Source organism: Sarcophilus harrisii, chromosome 2, assembly GCF_902635505.1.
Source record: "Sarcophilus harrisii chromosome 2, mSarHar1.11, whole genome shotgun sequence".
Lineage (NCBI taxonomy): Eukaryota > Metazoa > Chordata > Mammalia > Dasyuromorphia > Dasyuridae > Sarcophilus > Sarcophilus harrisii.
The window spans coordinates 652426753-652448432 of record NC_045427.1 but is presented as its reverse complement, the minus strand read 5'-3'; the positions used below and the strand labels follow the sequence as shown (position 1 = coordinate 652448432).

Here is a 21680-nt window from a genome sequence, read left to right as displayed (position 1 = left end):
CAGGATGTGCCAAGCGGGAGGCCTGTTGCTTTTGTGAAAATGAGGGGAAAAAGTCCTCCCCCTCCTCCCTCCTCCTTGCCTCCCCCTCGTCCCCCACCCCTCCCCTCTCAGCAGTGAGGTAGGAAAAGTGAGAGCAAGTGACATCATGGATGGGAGGGACCAGGAGCGCTTCTTAACGGAGAGAGCTCGCTCCCAGACAGCCCAGACAGGCTCGGCAGCTCGGCTCGGCTCGGTCCCCGTCGGCCCGGTCCGGTTCAGCGCGGCCCGGCCGTTTCTCCCCCTCATGGCGGGGCTCGGCATGAGCAACGGCAGCGCGGAGCTGCCCGGGTACGGGGCTCTGGACGCTTCTCCCGTGCGCCTGCTGCAGCCCCTGTGGGACGTGGTCAGGGCCCGAGAGGGGCTGCTGCAGTCTCCCTTCTTCCCGGTGCTGTTCTCCGGCGCCACCTACACGGCCTTCTGCCTGCCCTTCGTGGTCCTGGACGTGGTGGGCGCCCGCGCGCCCGCGCTGCGGAAGTACAAGATCCACCCGAACTTCTACCCGTCGGCGGGCCAGCTCCTGCTCTGCCTGCTGCACACGCTCTACCAGCACGTCGTCTTCATCCTGCCGGTGACCGCGCTGCGCTGGCACTGGGGCCCGCCCAGCTGGCCGGCCGCGGCCCCGGGGCTCGGCGAGCTGCTGTCCCACGTGACGGCGTGCCTGCTGCTCTTCGATGCCGAGTTCTTCGTCTGGCACGTGCTGCACCACAAGGTGCCCTGGCTCTACCAGACCTTCCACAAGGTCCACCACAAGAACACCGCGCCCTTCGCGCTGGCCACGCAGTACCTGAGCGTCTGGGAGCTCTCCTTCCTGGGCTTCTTCAGCTCCCTGAACCCCACGCTGCTGGGCTGCCACCCCCTCACCACCATGATCTTCAACGTGGTCAACATCTGGCTGTCCGTGGAGGACCACTGCGGCTACGACTTCCCCTGGTCCACGCACCGCCTGGTGCCCGGCGGCTGGTACGGCGGGGTGTCCCACCACGACCTGCACCACAGGAAGATCAATTGCAACTACGCCCCCTACTTCACCCACTGGGACAAGTTGCTGGGGACCCTGAACTCGGGCAACGCTCCGACCCCCGGCCCTTGGAACTGAGCCCCTCCGGGGGGCCGAGGTGAACAAAGCGGAGGGTCCCGTGGCGAGGGAGAGGAGGCGCCTAGTTAGGAGCTCCGAGAGATGGGATCTCGGGTATTTTTACAGCCCGAGCGCCTTCATTTCCAACGAGAAGGATGCAAGGTTATATATAGAGCATCTCGAGAGATGCACAGCTATAAAAAAAGAAATCTCTCTGTAAATATCAGTGTCTAACTAAGCCGAGAGAACGGCGTAGACTTGACCTTGAACGCCAGCCCTCTGAGGATTGGAATCCAGGACCCGGGACAGCCTGCGCTGCTGCTCCTTGTCGGAGGTCGCTCCGCGGGGGTCGAACCCGGGACCGCCGGGGCTGGAAGGGCTCCCTGAGCCGGGCTGGCCTGCTTCCCGAAGGGGCTTCGTAGAGCATCCGTCTGCCTCGTCTATTTATAATCCGTGGCGCTGATTCCTGCTGGACAGTGAATGAGCTGAGAAAAAGTTTCTATTTTTCCTTCCTTTGCACTAGAATCTGTATTTATACCGTACTGGCCGAATGATGTTTGTGTTTCTGATTTTTTTTTTCAACGAGACGAACCAAAACAAAACAACCTCCCCCAAAGCAAAGCGGACAAGATGACGCTTGTTTTATGTGCTTGGTTTCTTGAGTTGGGGGTACTGGTTCCCCCTAGGGTCCGTCTGCTCCTTACGTGCGGTCTGGATGGGGGCAAATCTCTCCTCCTCTGTGTGCCTCAGTTTCTCTCTCTGTCCGAGGAGAGGGAGTTAGATTAGAAGATTCCGGGAGCCCTTGCAGCTGAGGCATTCAGCGCTCTGGTAAAACGGGAGGGAGAGAAGGGGGGGAGAGCGGAGAGAGGAGGATGCTGCTGTCTGCTAAGCAACGGGGCAGCCGGGATGGAGCTGGTGCTTGTGGGATGCCTGCCTACAGGCAAGGGGGGAGCAAGCAGTCTCAGGGAAGTAGTTTTGATTTTTCTTGGGGGAGGGGCGGGAGGAGAGCTTTCTGGGGGGGATTTGGAGGGGGGTGATGGAGCGGGCAGCGCCTGTGCCCCCCCAACACCCTCTGCGGGCTCCCAGAAGCCGTTAGCAGGAAGGGTGAATATCGGGGGGCAGCTCAGCTCCAGCGGTCCGGGTGGGCCCAGCCTCGGAGGAACTGGCTGGTAGCGCAGCCGGCCTTGGCTGGCAGGACAGTGCTCGTCACCAGCGGAAAGAAAAACCGCCGGACGCATTTTAAATGCACCAGAGGAGCTCGATCTAAAGAACCCCGAGTAGCGTTGGGGATGAGGACTGCCTGGGAAGGTGGAGGAGTGGGCTCAGCCGGGGCGCTTCCCCGTGCTCCCTGAGGGGGGGGGGAGGGGCCAAAACTGGGACCATCCGGGCTGATGGAGACCTCAGAGGCCCCAGCCTCACTTTTCATTTTCCGGACAGAACTGAGAGCCCAAGAGGCTCTGACTTAGCCAGGGTCCCCCCAGAGCTGGGATTCAAAGCCAGATTCTCCAACTCCAACTGTCAGTCCCTGTGTCATGTCAAATGGGAAAACAAGCAAAAAAGGAGCCCTTGACGATCTGAACCGAGTGCTGCAGGTTTGGGAAGGGCCAGTCCTTCAGCTTTTTAGCTCCAAGGAATCCAGTCCTTTGGAGGCATAGGAAAACCCAAACTGTTTCATGAAATGGGAACCAAACGCATACATTTATTTCCTGTTTTAGCAGCCCTAGCCCCGGAGCTGTATATTGATAGCTTTCTCTTTCTCTTCCCCATCCTCTAACCTATCATTCTATTTGTCTCTGTTCTTGTATTTATCAGGTATCAGTCTATCTATCCATCTAGCCATTCAGCCATCTCTCTACAGACTATCTTTCTGTTTATATTATCTAGTCCATCTATTTTTCCATTTATCTATTCATTTATCTTTCCATCCTATCCATCTGTCTACTCACTCACCTATCTTATCCATGAGTCTTCTCTATTATCTATCTAGCCACCTATTCCTTCATCTATTTATTGTCCTTCCTTTCTTTTTCTTCCTTCCTTCTTTCATTCTCTCTCTCTTTCTCTTTCTTTCTTTCTCTTTCATTTCTCTTTCTCTTTCATTTCTCTTTCTATCCCATCCATCTATTCTCAAGCATAAAATCTAGTCAGAGTGCTAAACTGAGGCAGTGAAATATGGGGCAAAATAAATGCTGGAACAGGATTCAGGAGATGGGGGTTTGCTTTTTGGCTCTGCCACTAGCTGGCTGAATGACCTTAGAAAAGTCACTTAATTCTCCAGAGTTAAATTTGTTCATCTGTCAAATAAAAATGTTGGACTAAGGTCCCTTCTAACTCTACCATTATATGTCTGTAAATGTCACTATTTCATCCTGAGAGTCAGTGTGACACAGTGGATGGCTGCTAGGCTTGGAGTCGGGAAAATTTGTCTTCAAATCCGTGTGACCCTGGAAAGTCACTTCCCTTCTCTGGGACTATTCTCATCTGTGAAATGAGGAGGGGGGGGGCTGCCTTGATGACCTCTGAGGCCCCTCCTCCCTCCTCCCTCTGATCCCATTTATCGAACACCAAATGTTTGCAGGGGGCTTCAACGCTGTGATGACTTCTGCGAGGGCCCCAGAGCCTCCGTGGCTCCTGCCTAAGAGACTTGTGTTGCAAAGTTCAAGGCTGAGACAGCCCAGGCGGGGAAGCCAGAGAAGCTCGGTCCGGGGAGGCAGTGGAAGCCGGCAGAGGGTGGAGGCCGACCGGGGTCAGTTCGGCCGGTCCCTGGGCCCGCTGCTGAGGAGCGAGCCCCGAAGGGTGAGCTTTCCACTCCCCCAGTCCTGACCTAGCCCTGGCTCCTTGGCCCGCCGTTCCACGGCCCAGAGGCTCAAGGCACCGGGTCTGTCGTGCGGGAAGCAAAGGATCTCGGGGAGAGCCAAGGTGTGCGGGAAGGGAAGGCTGTGGGACGGCGTGGGGGGGTTGGATTGCAGGAGAAAGCGAGAGGAGAGGAGCCGAGGAGGCTGGGAAAGGAGCAGCGCCGTGTGGGGGAGTGAGACCGAAGCGAAGAAAGAGCTGATGGCTGAGCTCCGCGACTTCAAAGGGCAGCCTGCAGGGACCCGAGCTCGGTGGGGAGAGAGCCGGGGCGCCGGGGGCGGGGTGGGAGGATGAAACGCTGCCATGGGAACGAGGGACTACGCTCGGCTGACGTGGCCCCGGCACCGGGCACCGGAAGGCGAGGGAAGGCGCTCAGAGAGAGGTTTCCATCAGGCTTGAGGTGCAAAGACATCTCCTAATGTGCTAGCCGGAAGCGACTACTGGTCCCAGAATCCACAAGGCCCGAGTTCAAATCCAGCCTCAGACACTTCCCATCTGGGTGACCTTTATCAAGTCACTTCACTTCTGCCTGCCTCGGTTTCCTCACCTGGGGATGATGAGAATAATAATAGCACTTACCTCATTATATTTGTGAAGCATTTAGCACAGTGCCTGGCAAACACTAAATGCTTCATAAACGCTTTTCCCCTTCCATCCTATGTAAAACTGGAGTGGTCCGGGAGGAGGAGAGTTCCTTTCTCCAGAGGACTCCATGCAAGGGATGGATGATGTTCTGTAGAGGCGGGGGTTGACCATGGGAAAAACTTTCTCAGGAAAGGACCAGGAGCAGCCCGCTGGAGGGGATGGGTGGGCCAGCACTGGAGATCTTCAAGTACAGGCTAAAAGACGATTCAATATAATAATGCTCTTTGAGGGCAGGGATGGCTTCATTTCTGAATTTGGATTCCCATCATCCAGCCCTGTGTCTGACATATAGGCATTTAATAGTTGATTATGGATCGTCGGATCAATCGATGGGGTTTGCTATTCAGAACTGCACTGGACTAGAGAGGTTCTGAGATTTCTCCCTGGGGAGAGTCTGTAAGTGAACTGCAGTGCTCAGGAATAGGTTGTTGGCAATGGGATGAAAAAGCCTCATCTCTGGAGCTGCCGTTCAGTGTCTGTGAATCTCATGAACTAAGTAGCTTTTTCTTGCACATAGATGTCATTTTCCTTTGGATAGTGCCTATATTTCCCTAACGCCCTCCGTTACTACTGTGTCTAAAGTATTAATCTGCTCTCCACTCAGATCAGTACCCTTTCTTTGCCCCCTTCTTCTTCTTACCTTTCCACCTTATTCTGAGAGCAGTAAGCATTCCTTAAAATGACCCAGGTCCATCGTAGTGACTCCATTCACAATTCTCATGAATTCCCTGGTTCTCAGGCCTGATATATAATGTAATATCACATTAGAATCTAAGTTCTTTGTGGGAGGGACAATTTGTTTTTGAAGTTGTATTCCCCAAAGCCTGGCACATGGTGAAAATTTAATGAAAATGAAAATTTCATTTATTCTATAACATAGATGATGTATCTAATATATATGTTTCTATCACCTGGAGTCAGACCGATACCTGAAATAAAGTATTTTCATTACTAATGTTCTCTTGCCTGTTCTAATTAAAATTGCATCATGGGGGCAAGCAGCCATTCAGGAGAGATCAATGGCTGATTCACATCTGGGATGCAGATGCTGCTGCAGACACACACGGGCAGGTTTAGTTAGGGTTTAGAAAACCACACTTTCAAAAGCCAGTATTTCCCTCCACCCTTTAAGCAAAGACTTGGGGGAAAGGGAAAGGGTCCCGCTGATTGAGCGACAGGTCCCATGAACGACCTGTCACTCAAGGGAATCCTCTGTGATTTAGGACAGCCCCGCTCCTGGATTTGCTCCGATGTCTCCCATTCTTTGCCCACTTCCAGCCCTTTTAAATTCTGAGGTGAGCATGTCATTGGTAGAGGCCTCTGAGGCAAGGTGAGAAAGATCAAAGGGAGACACAGAAAGGATCAAGGGCTGGCAGGAGCTTCAAGGATTTTTTCCCATTCTGAGGAAAGATTCATTTGTTTTATTTGGAACCAGAGGACAGGAACTAAGCACAGGGGAACAAAATACAGGGAAGCAGATATGGAAAGGGGAAAGGGGGACCTTTGGAGGCATGGGGTTCCCCCTCCTTGAGATCTCCAAGCAAAGGCTGGCCGGCCATGAGTTGGACTGTCAAGAGTGAAATCTTGTTCACAATTTGCACCAAAGCACTGTGAGGTTGCAGAGTGTTCTACAGATGTCATCTATTCCAAGCCTTAAAACAAGCAAAGAGAGGTAAGTGCTGTTACTATTATTATTACATCCAGATACCTGGATGAAGAAACTGAGACCAAAAGGGTTTAAGTGGCTTGTTTAGGGCAGCACAGCTAGTAAGTGTCTGAGGCAAAACTCAAACTCAGGTCTTTCTGACTCGAAGGCTGGTATTCCACTATTACAACACTCGATGATGGTTTAGGTCCTTTTCGACTCTGAAATTCTGTGATTTCCAGGAGACCGGGGAAGCTGTCTGTGGGTGAGATTTTCCCATTCTCTTATCATAACCTCTTGGATTCCTAGACACTCATAGAGAGAACCCAGGTGCCCACCACTCTCCCTACTGACATATTCAGGTCTTCCCTGTCTGTAGTACAAACCAAGCTCTCCCTTCATCCTGGCTGTGCTCCAGGTCTATTTTTCTCTCCTTTGCTGCCAGATGTGGCTGACTTGGAATCACTGACAGAGCTGGAAGCTCCTTCAGGGACCATCTAGTTCAATTCCCTCCTTTTATAGATGAAGAAACTGACACCAGAGCAGTGAAAAAATCTGGCCAATAACATCAGAGGTGGGATTTGAACCCAGGTCCTCTGACGGTCTCATGCCTTCATGACCTGCTTATCTTCCTTATCCTTCTCATCTTTTTGCAGTCTGATTTTGGATCTTTTTCCCCAGCTGCCCTGAGATCTCCAGATGACCAAATTCAGTGTCTTTTTCTCTTATCCCTTAGCTTTTTTCTCTTTGGCGTTGCTCATAGTTGCCTTTCTTCTCCTCCAGGAACTTTTCTCATCTCTTAGAAATGTCTCTCATCTCTTGGGTCTTGGGAACATCTCTCATTTCTTAGCATTATTTTGATTTTCCTCCTACTTCTCTGGCTTCTCTACTTAGTCTCTTGACTGGCTCCGTTAATTCCTCTTACTCCCTAAATCTATGCTTGCAGGAAGGCCCAGGCTTGGTCTTTTGGTTCCACTCTCTCCTCTTTCCCTTTTAGCCTCATCTTCTCTCACTCAGATGTCACTTCTCCTTGGCCATTTCTCAAACTCTGTCTCTTTCTCTGCATTTCCATCCGCCTGTTAGGCAGATCTGTGGGCTCTTCCACTCCCCCTTAAATACAACTAAAACTGGACTCAGCATTACCTTGTCTGCTCCCCTTTAGGCTGCTCCATTCCTCCAGTCATCATGGCTGCTCAGGCTCAGAATCCTGCAATCCCTGCCTTCTCTTTCTTGTCCCATTCAAGTCCACCTAAGTCTCTCCTGAGCATCCATGGTGATGTGGAGAGTCATGAACTGGGAGGCGGGATCCCGTCTGCTCCTTCCTATCTGGATCTGGCTTTGGATGAGTCCCATCCAGTTTCCCCAAATGAAAGAGGAGAGGCTTGGACTCGGGGGTTTCCGATTTTCCTGGCAACTTCAATTCCTATCATTTTATAGTCATTCTTAACAATCAATCAAAAGGCACTTGTGGAGTTCTTGGTACTGGAGAGACAAGGACAAGGAATGAAGTAAGGCCTGCTTTTAAGGGACTTCTATTCTTGTGTGTGTGGGGAGAAGGTGTCATTAGGTAGCGCTGCAGTAGATTGTTGTGCCAGGCCTGGAGTCAGGAAGGCTCTTTTTCCTGAATTTAAATCCAGCCTCAGACATTCACTCTATGACCTTGAACAAGTCACTTGTTTGCCTCAGATTACTTATCTGTAAAACGGGCTGGAGAAAGAAATGGCAAACCAGGATCTTTGCCAAGCAAAACCTAAATGGGGTCATGAAGGTCAGACATGACTGAACAAGCAACACGAACTTCTCTGTAGTTACTGAACCAATTCAAAACAAATATAAGATAAATGGGGAGAGAGGCAGGCAGTACCAATTTGGGATGAGGGCTTCCATTCTACTCCAGGCCCCTAGAGTAAGCCCCAAATCCATCTCCTTTCAATTGGGCAATTATGACAGAACCTTTTAAAAAGATTTGGAAACTTAATTTAAAAAAATCAGTTATCTCTTGTTTTTATATCACATTCATTTACGAATAGATTTTTCTGCCCTTCTCTACTTAGGTAGCCTCTTCTTGTAACAAAGGTTACAGAAGAAGGATAAGGAGGGAGAGGCATTTTAGCAAAACAAACAAACAAATAAATAAGCAAATCCCACTTAACCCAATTGGGGTCAAGAGAGTCTGACAGTATTTGTTGTATTTCACACCCATGGCACCTCATCTCTGCAAAAAAGAGAGGTATCTTCTCACATCTTCTCTGGGGCCAAACTGTTTCATACCACACAATATTCTTTTTTTTCTTCCTTTATCAAATATATAGGGAACTGAATCAAATTGATAAAATTTGATTGGTAAATTGATAAAAACAAACAAAGAAAGAAATAAACAAGCAAATCCAACTCAGCCCAACTGGGGTCAAGCAAGTCTGACAGTGTTTGTTGTATTTCACACCCATGGCACCTCATTTCTGCAAAAAAGAGAGATATCTTCTCATATCTTCTCTGGGCCCAAACTTGTTTCATACCACTCAATATTCTTTTTTTTTTCTTCCTTTCTCAAATATATAGGAAACTGAGTCAAGTTGATAAAAATATAAACCATCGTCCAGTTGATAAATAGTTAAGTGATATGAACAGTAGAAGAAATCAAAGCTATCAGTAGCCATATAAATGATTCTCTAAATCACTATTGATTAGAGAAATGCAAATGAAAACAACCCTGAGGTACCACCTCGCACCTATCAGATTGACTAATAGGACAGAAAAAGAAAAGGACAAATGCAGGAGGAGATGTGGACAAATTGGGATACTCATACACTGTTGGTGAAATTGTGAATTTTCTGGAGAAAAATTTGGAATTATGTTCAAAGGGCTCTAAAAGCATATATACTCTTTGACCTAACAATACTACTACTTCTGTATCCCAAAGAGATCAAGGAAAAAGGGAAAGAACTTATCTGTACCAATTCCTTTTTGTGATTGCAAAGAATTTGAGATAGGGTTATCATAGTTTACTTGTTTCAGCAATGGGAGATTCTTCATGACCCCATTTGGAATTTTCTTTGAAATTTGAATTCCTTCTCCAATTCATTTTTCAGATAAGGAAACTGAGGCAAACAGGGTTAAGTAACCCGCACAGAGTATTTGAACTCACCAAGATCAGTCTTCCTGATGCCAGGCCTAGCATTCTATCCATTGTGCCCCTTGGGTACCCCTGTGATGGAATGCCTTGTGCTACCAGAAATGACGACTCCCCCCTTCCTATGACGAAGGCCACAGCTCTCAGGAAGTTTTCACAGTCATTCAGGGGAAGTCCCCCTCTCTGTAACCATCCCTCCTTGTCCCTGAGTCTGCTATCTAAGGCAAGTGACGTCTGTCCTCCCCACGAGACCCTTTCCAACACCTGAAGCGAGTAACTTCATCTTCCCGAGTTCTCAGTTCCTTCAGTCCAACTTTTTGGGATGTGAAGCACACACAGAGGTAGCTGTAGTCCTTCTTGGAGGCCTGCACCTCATGCTCCCCTCTTCCCCAAATCCTTCTAAACCTAGGACTCAGCTAGGCCAGCTACAGGTGACAAGCCTTCTCTAGTGCCCCCCCCAAATTCTCCCAAGAAGTTTGCCTTTACCTTGAATTACCCTTTCCAAAATTCCTTTCCCTTTCTCCAATCAATGCAAGCAAGGTTTCCCCAGAAGATACTGTTTGCTCCCCTTACCTCCTAGGGATTAATTTGAGGGGTGAGTGATAGGGGAGAGGCAGGGCTGAAAGGAACAGTCTACTGCTTACTTAGCCCCAAGAAATGCTTATGCAAAATCGTTCCTTTGGCCTGGGATCCTGGGCAGGAAGTGAGTGGGGTGTAAGGTCTGAAGGAGTGGGAGGCATTCTGGGAGGCAGAGAGAAACCTTTGCCAGGATGGAGAGACTGAGCTGGTGAGAGGGGAGAAGCAGACTTGAAGTCTGGGGTCCTGGCTTCAATCTCTGCCCCTGATGGGACTGGGGAGCTCTAGGGCGGCCACTTCCCCTTTCTTGAAAAGTCTCTTCGTCTGGAAGACTGGAGGACCAGACCAGAGGAGAGGATGGAATCCAGCATTAAAGGCACCGGGGGACAATGAGCGGAGCTGGAAAGTTTTGCTCAGAGCTTGGGAGAGGCTGTCTCAACAGTCTCAAAGATGAGGCTGGGTTCGGCCCTGGATGGGCGTTCGTTGATCCCAGTTGGATGATCTAAGGCTCCTGCTTACCTCCTGTCTGACACAGGACCAGTTACAGGTGTCCAGGCAGGGGTAAAGCTGGGGAGGTGCAGAGCAGCTGGCCTCCGAGCTCTAGAGGGCTCTGGTCCTACTGTGGACTTGTGTTGAGACAATTTTAATGGCTCACCACTCAATTCTCTCCCCTTCATATGATGAGGAAGCTGGGGAGCTGCTTTCCTGGAGGCAAATCTCCAAGGGAAAGTAGGCACTGCATCCCCATCACTTAGCCCAGTGTCTCACACTTAGCAAGGGGTTTCTCTGGGCTTTACACACAGTGGGTGCTTAATAAATGCTGTTGAATGGAGTAGCATCCAAGTCTCTCCATGCTGGTGGTAGCCAAGGCAGGGGAGGTGATGGGCAGGTGGAGCTGGAGACCTTGGTGATATGGGGCATAGAGTTGAGAACCTCGATCCAGACCACTTAGAACTCTTTCCCCTGGTGGGTCTTCTGGGCAGACACCTTTACTGGTTCTTAGATTGATTTGCCACCTCCCAATAGACAAAGGCAGGATCCCTAACCCTGAGTTTTCCATACCACCATTACTCCCAGATTCCAGGGCTCTCCCCTTTGAGAGGGCAACCCTGGACCACGACCAGTTCATCTGGATGAATAGCAAATTGGCGCTGACCATGTGGGGCCGTCCCCATCTTTGTTCCTCATTGCCTTGCTCAAGGCTTATTCTTTCTCCCTTTTCTTGCATCTTTTCCTCTTGTCTTAACCCTCCAATCTCACTTTCCCCCACCTGCACTTACAGCTGGTGAATTCTTGATTCCATATGCCCGGATTGCTTCATCTCTGCTTATTCCCCCCTCAAAATATCCCAGTCTAAATCTGTTTTCCTGTCCTTCCCTGCAGTTTGGGGGGAAAGGAACCTCTCCTTTCTAAAGCCAGCTTCTTTGCTTGCATTGCAGATCCCTCTTGCTCACCAATGGGGTCAAAGAAAGCTTTTTTGGATCCTGTGTTTGCTTTCCAGGCCGCCAGCTCTCTCAGCTAGCTTTGTGTCATCTGCCAATCAGATAGCAAATGTCATCAGGGCCTCTATCAAGGTCATTGTCTAAAAACTAATCAAAGATCCATTAAACCTCTTCTCAAGTTGATTTTCCGTCATTTATAATGACTTTCTTTTAAAAAAAATATTTTATTCTGAATTTAAGAAATAAATAAATAAAACAATCATTTACATAACATAATAGGATAGAAAATTAAAAGAAGATTGTGCATGAAACCATGAAACTTACTTTTTATTTTAAATATATAATAAAGTTATCATGTAACTTTCCTTCCCCCCTTCACTCTAGAGATGGTTACCATTAGACATAAATATGCATATACATGTAAAACTATTCTATATATACTTCTATTTATCAGTTCCCCAAATTTTAATTAGAAATTTATTTAGATTTAGATTTTAGATTAGAATTTAGATTTAGGTTTTTTAAAAAAAATAACAAAAATTATCTAGAAGAATAAAAAGTTAATATTATCAGAGGAACTAATGGAAAAAAAAAGTAAAGGAAGGAGTTCCAGCAGTACCAGATCTTAAACTGTAATATAAGGCTGTAATAATTACTTTCTGAGTCCGACTGTTCCAATGGTGCCATCCCAGAACCCATCGTACTTTCTCGCCCATGAGAATAACCAGTGATACCGATGAGAACTTTGGGACAAAGTAATACCAAGAAGATGAAAGCTGCTAGGAATAAATAAACTCTTACTGTTGAGTTCAAGCAATATACTTTCACATTCAAGGTCTGACACGCATCCTAGCTGGGAATCCATTTGTCTGCAAAGATCTGAGGATTTTAATGGAGGACAAACTCATTAAGGGTCAACAGAGCAATGTGGAAGCCAAGAAGTTGAGAGCGTTCTCAGGCAATGTGGAGATGGGCTAATGGGGTGAGAGCCCTGCCAGAGATTTGGAATCTTGTGCTTATTATGGGCGTCATGTTTTAGGAATGGTAGTGACAAGTCAGGATGGTGCTAGTCCTTGAGATAGTGCAGGGGGGACAGAAGTGACGTATCCATATACAAACACACATATAGATGCACAAAGCATCTATAGCACAACTTTCAGGGCATTAGGAAAGGCTTCCTGGAGGAAGCATACAGTGGTCCCCAGTGACCCCAGGCTTCTTTTCCCTAGGGGGCACCACCAGGGACAAGGGAACATCACCTACCTCTTTACCCCCCACGTAAAGCCTTTAAGATCCCTCCTTCTATGCTACCAGACCCACACTGGGCACAATCATTGCCCCATGGAGTCACTGGCTATCCAAGAGCTGGATGAGATAGAGGGAGTGGGTAGAGTTTACCACATAGATAATAAGAATACCCACCTCCATCTCTGATCTCATTGAACTGGACATTCTCTCTCTCGGTGGAGATCACGGCCCATTTACAGTGATGGATTTTGTGGGACTGAATATTCTGTTAGGAGAAGAAGCTGCTCTCTGGTGGTTTTCTGTTTCTCTGGGCTTGGTCTCATCTTCCTCCCTGCCCTGGAGTCACCTCCCTAGGAGCCCTGTGCTGCCCCATCCACATGGGCTGGCCAGAGCCATTGCTCCTCTCCTCCCGGATGTCATGTTTCTCCTAAGGTAACCAAAGAGGGGGTAGCCTCTCTTACCCGTTGTGTTGCATTGATGATACTGATTGAACTTGGGATTCTCTGGGAACCTCAAGATCTTTTTCCTGGGGCCTGTTTCCTATCCCTACTTTCTTTAGTCTTCCTCTACTTTTCTCTTGTGAAGTGGGTCCCCATCTGATGCTCATTGATTACACTGGTTTTGTCCTGAGGAGGACACTGGCTGTGGACACATGCTCACAGAAGGGAGACAAATCCAGGGTCTTGCTGTTTTCTCTCCTCCAGCCCTTGGGCTCTCCTAGACCATGAACTCCTCAGTTTCCTATCTGTGTCATGGGCCCTCTGGAACTGGGAAGGTCCTCAGGTTCTCTCTTCCCCTTCCCGCCCACTTGACAGCTGGGCGATTGCAGGGATGTTAAGTGGCTTATCTGGCCAGCGAGCATTGGGGGCAGGATTTGAATCCAGGTCCTCTGACTTCCCAGCCAGTCTTCTTCCCGCCACCCTGTGCCCTTCCTGCGAGGAGGCTCTTAGTAAATATTCACTGGCGTGGAGGCTCCTTCTGGCTGGCCTCTTGGGAATCACTGAGCTCTTTGAGAGAACGCAGACTTTTGCCTGAAACAAAGGCCCCTCTTTCTAACAGCAGCTTCTCCCCATGAGGGTGTGTGGCTGTGCCTGAAGAACAGAGGGAGGGGGGGTCACCCCAGGGCAGCAGAGAGACAGGGGGGGGACCCAGGAATCATGTGATGTGAGAGGGATGCCCAAGAATGGTACAAGAGGGAGCAGGCACCCGTGGGCACTTGGGGGCTTCACTGGCTCCTCAGCATATTCACTGGGAGCCCCTTCCCCCAAATGCAAATGTAGGGGAGACCCTGGAGAGCATCGGTCACTGCTATTCACATGGCTTACATATATTAGCTCATTTCATTCTTCCAACAAGCTTGGGAGGTGCAGCTGCTCTCTCATTCTATGGAGGAGGAAACCGACCATCAAGTGGTCTCCCTGCTTGTGAGTGCCCTGCCCCCCCCCCCCATCACCCCCAGGGGCACCGAGTTTTGAGCTGGAGCCTGCCAAGGGATAGAACTTCACAGGGGAGGAAGCCGAGGGTCCAGCCTGACCCAATGAAAGGTAAGGTTCTCCCCCCACTCCACAGCCCGCCGCCTGCACTTCCTGGGCTCCAGGGCCCCAAGGGTTTTGTTTCTGTGCAGAATATGGGGGGTGGGCTGGTGGAAGGGCCGGCCCTCCCCCCCACCTGTGCACACAGCTGAGGGCCACCACCATCTTCCCTGGCCGGGGCCAAGAGCTCACTGCATCCCCCCCCCCCCCATGGAAGGTGTCTGACCTTGCTCTAGTAGCTTCAAGCTTGAGTATGGGGGGGGGGGGCTGGAGAAGGCACCGCTGGATTGGGGGATGGGCACCAGGCGATCGCCCCAACCCCCAATCTTCTGCCCCCCCCGCCAGCCACCCATTTATGGGCGATCCTAAATAGCATCAGTCGTTAGTTTTCATACATGGCCTCCCTGGGGCCCCGGCGGCCCTCCCTCGGAGCAGCTTTTCTGGCCAGTGGTGTCTGGGGTGGGCACATTTTCGGGTTACGTGCGTGCCCCCAGGATGACGGGGATCAGCCCGCTTGCCAGCCAGGCCCCCAGCCCGGCTGCAGCCACAGCTCAGAGAGACCCACGTCTGAGCCGCCGCCGGGCTTCCCGGCTGGGGATGACTCCCCGCTTCAGGGAGGAGCCGGCCCTGAATCAGAGGGTGACCCGCGCCCCCGAGGGCTCGGAGCTGGCAAAGGCCTTTTCCTAAAGCTCGTCCCAGACACCCCACAGGTGTGTCCGCCCGCTCCAGGCACCAGACAGGGCGGAGGGAGAGCTCCAGGAGACCAGACAGCTGCTTCCGCCTGCAGCCAGCCCCGTTCCCGGCCAAAACTGCTGAAGGCAGCAGGGCTCTAACCACCAGGTTAACCAGTCCCTGGGCACTCACCCGCCTTTCTCTTCTTCAGTCAGGGCTGGCCCGCGCCCATTTCTCTCCTGCTTTTCCTTTGGGAGATCCCTGCTAACAGTGGGCGGTGGGGGGGCAGTAGGATGCGCATGGGTCCCAGGAGATCTCTGTCCGGACCCCCCAGGCTGTTAGTGTTCTCTCCCCCCTCAAGTCTGGGTGCATTTACTTAGTTTATTCAATCCACAAGCATTGATTAAGCACCCCTGAGGCCAGCTTCTGGGCTAGAAACTAATTCTATTATTGTTCTGTGAGAAACGATGGGCAGGAGGATTTCAGAGAAGCCTGGGAGCCTGACTGGAGCTGATGCTGAGGGAAGTGAGCAGAACCAGGACATCGTTGTCCACGGCAACAGCAAGACTATAGGAGGATCAATTCCGATGGACGCGGCTCTTTCCTACAATGAGAGGATTCGGGCCGGTTCCAATGATCTTGTGCTGGAGAGAGCATCTGCCCCCAGAGAGAGGCTGTGGGGACTGAGGGTGGACCCAACAGAGCATTCTCACTCCTTTTGTTGTTTGCATTTTGTTTTCTTTCTGATTTTCCCCGCTTTTGATGTGATTTTTCTAGTGCAGCATGATGGAACTGCACATTTAACCTATATTGGATTACTTGCTTTGGGGAGTGGAGGGGAAGGAAGAAAGAAAAAAACTTGGAACAAAAGGTTTTGCATATGAGATTTTTTTCCCCTGAGGCAATTGGGGTTAAGTGACTTGCCCAGGGTCACATGGCTAGGAACCGTTAAGTGTCTGAGACTAGATTTGAACTCGGGTCCTCCTGACTTCAAGGCCGGTGCTCTATCCACTGCACCGACTACCTGCCTCTATGCATGTATTGAAAAGAAAAAACTTTAATTAAGAAAAAAATAGAAAAAAGAAGCTTACATTCTTTTTAAATTTTTCAACAGGAAACGCTAATATGTTTTGCAAATACACAACATGTAGAGACAGTGTAGCTTCACGCCATCATTAGATGATAGACAATACAGTTCTGATTTCCCTTAGTGTGCCAACTTTCCTTCACTTACAAGAACCGAGAGCCTCCAGGGAATTTGTTCCCTTCAACAAGTTCAAGTTCAAGTTCAAGGCAAATGGGACAATTTTGGAAGCGTTAATGGAAGTCTCCCATCTCTGCCCAAATTAAACCGGAAGGACGTGTGCTCCGCTCTTGTCACAAAACAGCACTTTGGAGAAGCCCAGAAAGAAGTATTACCTACACAGACACACAAAAGTCGGCAGCTTTCATGTTTGTTTCACTTTTTCTTTGTAAAGTCTAAGCTCTAGCTCGTTGATCTTCCTAGAGAACAAATACAGGACCTTGCTCAGTTGGCAGTTTGGCCATGGGAGAAGCTCCCATTCTCACCTGCAGAGACTGTCCCTCAGTCGAATGGAAGCTCCTTGACACAGGGAACTTTCTGTCTGTGTCTTCCCATAGTTCCTGGCTCATCAATACAAATAATCAATGTCTATTGATTAATTGTCTTTTCACCTTTTTCTTTGTTTGCTTTTTCTTTTGCGGGTTCTCCCCTGTTGGTCTGATTTTTCTTGCAGGACATGACAGATATAGAAATTGTCCGTGTGTAGCCTATAGAAGATTGTGGTCTTAGGGAGGGGAGAGATAAGGGAGGGAAGGGGAAACATTTGGAACACAAAGTCTTACAAAAATGAATGTTGAAGGCTATCTTTACTTGTATTTGGAAAAATAAAGTACTATTGAGAAAAAAAGGTCCTCGCCCAGGCTTCCAGGACTAGAATGTGTCTGAGGCAGGATTCGATCTGAGCTTTTTTGAGCCCTTTCCGTCTTTTCCTTCTAGTCCAAGACTCGGTTCTCATCCTGGTAAGCAGAGAGGCAGCCCCAGGGGAGAGACCAGACTGAGCTGGGTTGGATTCTCCCAGGCCCAAGCTCCCCTTTGTTGCTTCGAGCCAAGGCTCTTCCCATGGCCAGGAATCGACAGTTTTCCCAGCAAATGCTCCTTTTAAGTTCTGAGGGCAGCGGCTCCCGTCTGTTTGGAGGCACAGGGAGACACAGATGCCTCCAGCCGGAGGGAGGGCAGGCTCCCAGGGGCGGGTGGGAGGCCTTGCACGATGATGGGATTCCGATGAAGCACAGGATGAGAAGCGAGGAGATGCTGGCCCTTCCTGCTTGCCTCTCCCGGAGGCTGGGGAAGAGGCATGAGGGCCCGTGACTGGGACAGCTGGAGGAGGAGGTCCAGTGGTGATGAGGCAAGGGGAGGCCACGGGCAAATCCCAGACAGATCCAGCCCTACTTGGGCCAAGCTCTGCAGCCTCTGCAGCTGAAATGCTCAGCTCATTTCCTGGTAATTAAGGAGAGAACGCCTGTCCTCCGAAACGTCCCGTGGAGATTCCTCAGAAAGCTGCCCGGCACCGGCTGCTCCCAGAGTGCTCTGGGGCCCCAAGTTTTGGAAGCTCCTTTCCCTAAGGATTTTACAGATTCCTTGAAGGAGCGGCCAGATTGGGCAACAGCCGCGGCTGCTTGGAAATGGTTGAAAGCAACAGTCTTTAAATAGTATCTGGGGTGAAAAGCGGGGACACTTGTGGAGGAATCAGAGACACAGGCAAAGATTAGAAAGTGATGCAGAATGACAGCGATGGCTGCGAGAGAACAGGGAGGCAAGGAGGGCCAGAAATTAATCAGCAAACTGGGCCGAGGGCCCTGCGGCAAGTACGGGCCTGGGGTGGGGGGGAAAGGAGGAGGCAGCGGCTTCAAGCAGGAGGGAATGGGCACAGGAAAGGGAACAGACACACGGAGCAGGACTTTACAGCTATGCAACATGGCCAGACACGTATGTAGCACAGACATGCACCGACAAGTACGAACCTCACATATAACTGCGTGCTACATGTTCAGCAGCGATGGATAAACCCACACTGACGGGTGTAAAATGTGCTTCGGCACACCAGAAACACACAGGAGATGCACAAGGCACGCACGACAGCATGACTCAAGCAGGCACACACCACGTGTGAATAGTGTGACATCCCATCACACACATGTAGCATGCACGCAACGCACCCAACACAACCACGCAACAACACCCCATCACACACATGTAGCATGCATGCAATACCACACATGTAACATGCACACACTATTATATCACACACATGTACCATGCACACAACAATCCAACATCAGGCATGAAACACTCCATCACACACATGTAACACATACATATCAACACACACCACACCCAAGCACAACAACACCACATCACACATGTAACAGGTACACGACACCACCCAATGCAACATGTACACACCATCACACCACATACATGTAGCATGTACACAACAGTGCACAGCAGCATCCCAAGTGTGTAGCAATAACAACATACATGTACTTGTGCTCTGTAACATTGCACCACTATTCATATAATATATGTGACATTATAAACACATGAGCCGCAGCATTCCACAAAACACAACCCTCCAAAACGATATGTATAAAACATACATGTGGCATAGTTTCACACACATATGTAACAGACACAGGAGGAGAGCTCTTTGGGATACAGCCCAGTAGAAACATGGATCAAAGAGTATGCACAGTTTGAAAGCCCTTTGGGCATAGTTTCCTATTACTCTCCAGAATGGCTGAATCCGTTTATAACTCACCAACAATGTTTTAGTGTCCCAGTTTCCCCAACATTTGTTATTATCTTTTCCTGTCATCTTAGACAATCTAAGAGATGTGAAGTGGAACCTCAGAGTTATCTTACTTTGCATTTCTCTAATCAAGAATGATTTAGATTTTTTCATATGACTAGAAATGGTTTTATTTTCTTCAGCTGAAAATTGCCTGTTTATTTGCTTTGACTATTGCATCAACTGGAGAAATGACTTATATTCTTATAAATTTGAGTCCGTTCTCAGCATATTTTAGAAATGAGGCCTTTATCAGAACCTTTGGATGCAAATTTTCCCCCAGTTTTCTACTTGCTTTAATCCTGCCTGCATTAATTTTGTTTATGCAAAAACTTTTCAACTTAATATAATCAAAATTATCCGCTTTGCATTTCACAATGTACTCTAGTTCTTTTTTGTCCACAAATTCCTTCCTTCTCCACAGATCTGAGAGGCAGACTGCCCCTTGTTCTTCTAATTTGCTTAGAGATAATAAGCAAAAAGTACCCACTCCTTATGCCGAAATCATGGACTCATTTCAATCTTAACTTAGTATAGGGTGTCAGGTGTGGGTCAATGCCTAGTTTCTGGCATACTCTTTTCCAAATTTCCCAGCATTTTTTGAGTCAAATAGTGAGTTCTTATCCCAGAATCTGAGATCTTTGCGTTTATGAAACACTAGATCAGTATAGTCATTGATGTATCTTGTAAACCGAACTTATCTTGCTGACCCATTACTCTATTTCTGAGCCAGTATCACTTGGTTTTGGCGACCGCTGCTTTATAATAGTTTTAGATCTGACACAGCGAGGCCACCTACATTGAGCTGGGGTTTTCCCTCCTCAATATTCCCACCAGAGAAATGAGAATGGATGATAAAACTCATTAAATGATAGTCAGAGAAGAGCTGGTGTAAATGTTTCCCAGCTGGCTGTCTGGGGAAAATGTGTGAGAGAGCCCTCCTTTCCAATCTAATCAAGCATGATCAATCAGCCCCTTCTTCCTCACTTTCCAAAGTTTACATTATCAAACAGAGTGTAAGTTGAATTCTGCTTCGGATTACCGAATGTTCAGGTGTGAATGTGACCCCACAGAAAACGGGCTCTGGGCCCCTGGCACGGGCTGGCACCTTCCCTCCCCTGCAGGCTTTACTTGTTTAGAAGTCACTGCCCTGGGGTCTGGGGGCATGGGTGGGAGGGAGAGAGCCGCACGTGTGGGAAGATCTGCCTGCTCCCACTTCCACTTCCACCCTCCTTGTTTTTCTGTCCTCAAACACTCGCAGGGATCTTTGGTAACTCAGAGCCCTCCCCCACAGCAAGTGGCCCAAACCTTCCCTGAGAATAAATGCTAAACAACTTTGAAGGGAGACAGCAAAACAGCTGGAGGAATAAGGGAAGATGCCTGAGCTAAGCCCTCAGAGCTCCCAAGAGATGGGAGGAAGGCTGAACGTCCAGGCTGAAGCCAGAGAGCCATCTGCAGAGGCACAAAGAGGAGCTGTGAAGAGCCAGCCTGGAGGGGTCCATGGAATCAGGCTGGGAAGGGCTTTAATGCCAGAGGAGGGTCTTCACTGTGTCCCAAAAGGAATAAGAGGCTACTGCAGCTTCTTGAGAGGGGGAGTGACGCATAGATGACATAGTCAACGCTGAGAAGCCAAAAACATTTGGGGAAAGATCAGAACCTAGGTTGGAACCATTCTATGAAAGCTAAGGGACACATTTTTCTCTTTTTAACTCTTTTGGGGACATAGAATGGTGGATCAGAGATTTCATCGGTGTCGGGAACTCTTAATGTAGGATCTCTTGACGTCAATGCTTACTGTCCAATTTCTCTGTAACTGAGAGATCATAACATCAATGAGTTAGAGCTGGGAGGGCCCTCCTTCCTGCCCCCAGTCATCTTACAGATGAGGAAACTGAGTCACAGGTATGACTTGTTCAGGGACACAAGGCAAGTAGATATCTAAGGTGAGATAGATAAACAGGATTGATATGTAGAAATGGTGATAGAGACAGATATATCTAGATATAATTATATATGTATTTATGTAGATACAAATCAACATATATCAATATCTAAATATATATTTCTATAATTATACCTATATTCCTATATATGCAGCTATGTATGTATCCGTACAGACAGGTACATCTATTTAGGTATCTATCCATCTCTATTTATGTATCCATACAGACAGGTATATCTATCTATACATCTATTTATCTTATCTCTATGTATCTATGCATACAGGTATATATGTATCTATGATCTCCCTGACTCCAGGTCTAGCCTGCAGTCTGATACCTCCCAGTATTTGGAAGGCCTAAGACACCGAGTGGTTTGTCCTTGGCCACACTAGCTCGTGCTAGGACCCGATTTTCTTGCTCGAAGGCTGGCTTGGGGGCCCTCGCCTTCCTTGCCTCATTCTCTAGAGAAGTATCCCTTTATATCCCTTCGTTCAGTTCCTTTAAGTTCCTGTCCACATGTGGCACAGACTGCCCCCGATGTCTCCGGTCCCCAAGGTCACTCTCTGCTCCTTGGGCCATCAGGACGTCTGGCTCTGAATCCTTTCGAGGCAAAGCCAAGGACTGATTAAGCATTCATCTCAGGCAAGGACCGGCCAGAGGCAAAGTTCCATAAGACGGGGTCCTGCTCTTGTGAGAGCTGACAGTCCAGGTGGGAGAATTAGAGAACATAAAAAACACTCTCCCATTTTCCTCATCTGGAAAATGAGAACAATTGCCCCAACGTCACTGGGTTGCTGTGAGGATCACGTGAGTGATATATTTGAAGCTCTCAAAGTGCTCTATAAATATGGCTAGCTGGTGCAGTGGTCAGAACCCTGGGCCCAGAGTCAGGAAGACCTGCATTGAAGGCTAGTTTGAGACACCAGCTGGATGACCCTGGATAAGTAACTTTAACCCCTCTCTGGCTCAGTTTCCTCATTTATAAAAGTCAGATGACAACAGTATTTA

At 48.9% G+C, this 21680-nt stretch overlaps 1 protein-coding gene across 1 annotated transcript; it reads left to right on the top strand.

Moving 5' to 3' along the window:
• The first annotated feature begins 128 nt into the window (after positions 1 to 128).
• On the top strand, positions 129 to 4000 carry CH25H (cholesterol 25-hydroxylase). Its single transcript, XM_031956992.1, has one exon. The coding sequence runs from the start codon at positions 146 to 148 to the stop codon at positions 1133 to 1135; it is 990 nt and encodes a 329-aa protein (XP_031812852.1). The 5' UTR covers positions 129 to 145; the 3' UTR covers positions 1136 to 4000.
• The last annotated feature ends 17680 nt before the right edge of the window (positions 4001 to 21680 follow it).

What these genes read in the sequence shown, in the direction of transcription:
- CH25H (XM_031956992.1), top strand. Translation starts at nt 146, where the DNA reads ATGGATGGGAGGGACCAGGAGCGCTTCTTAACGGAGAGAGCTCGCTCC.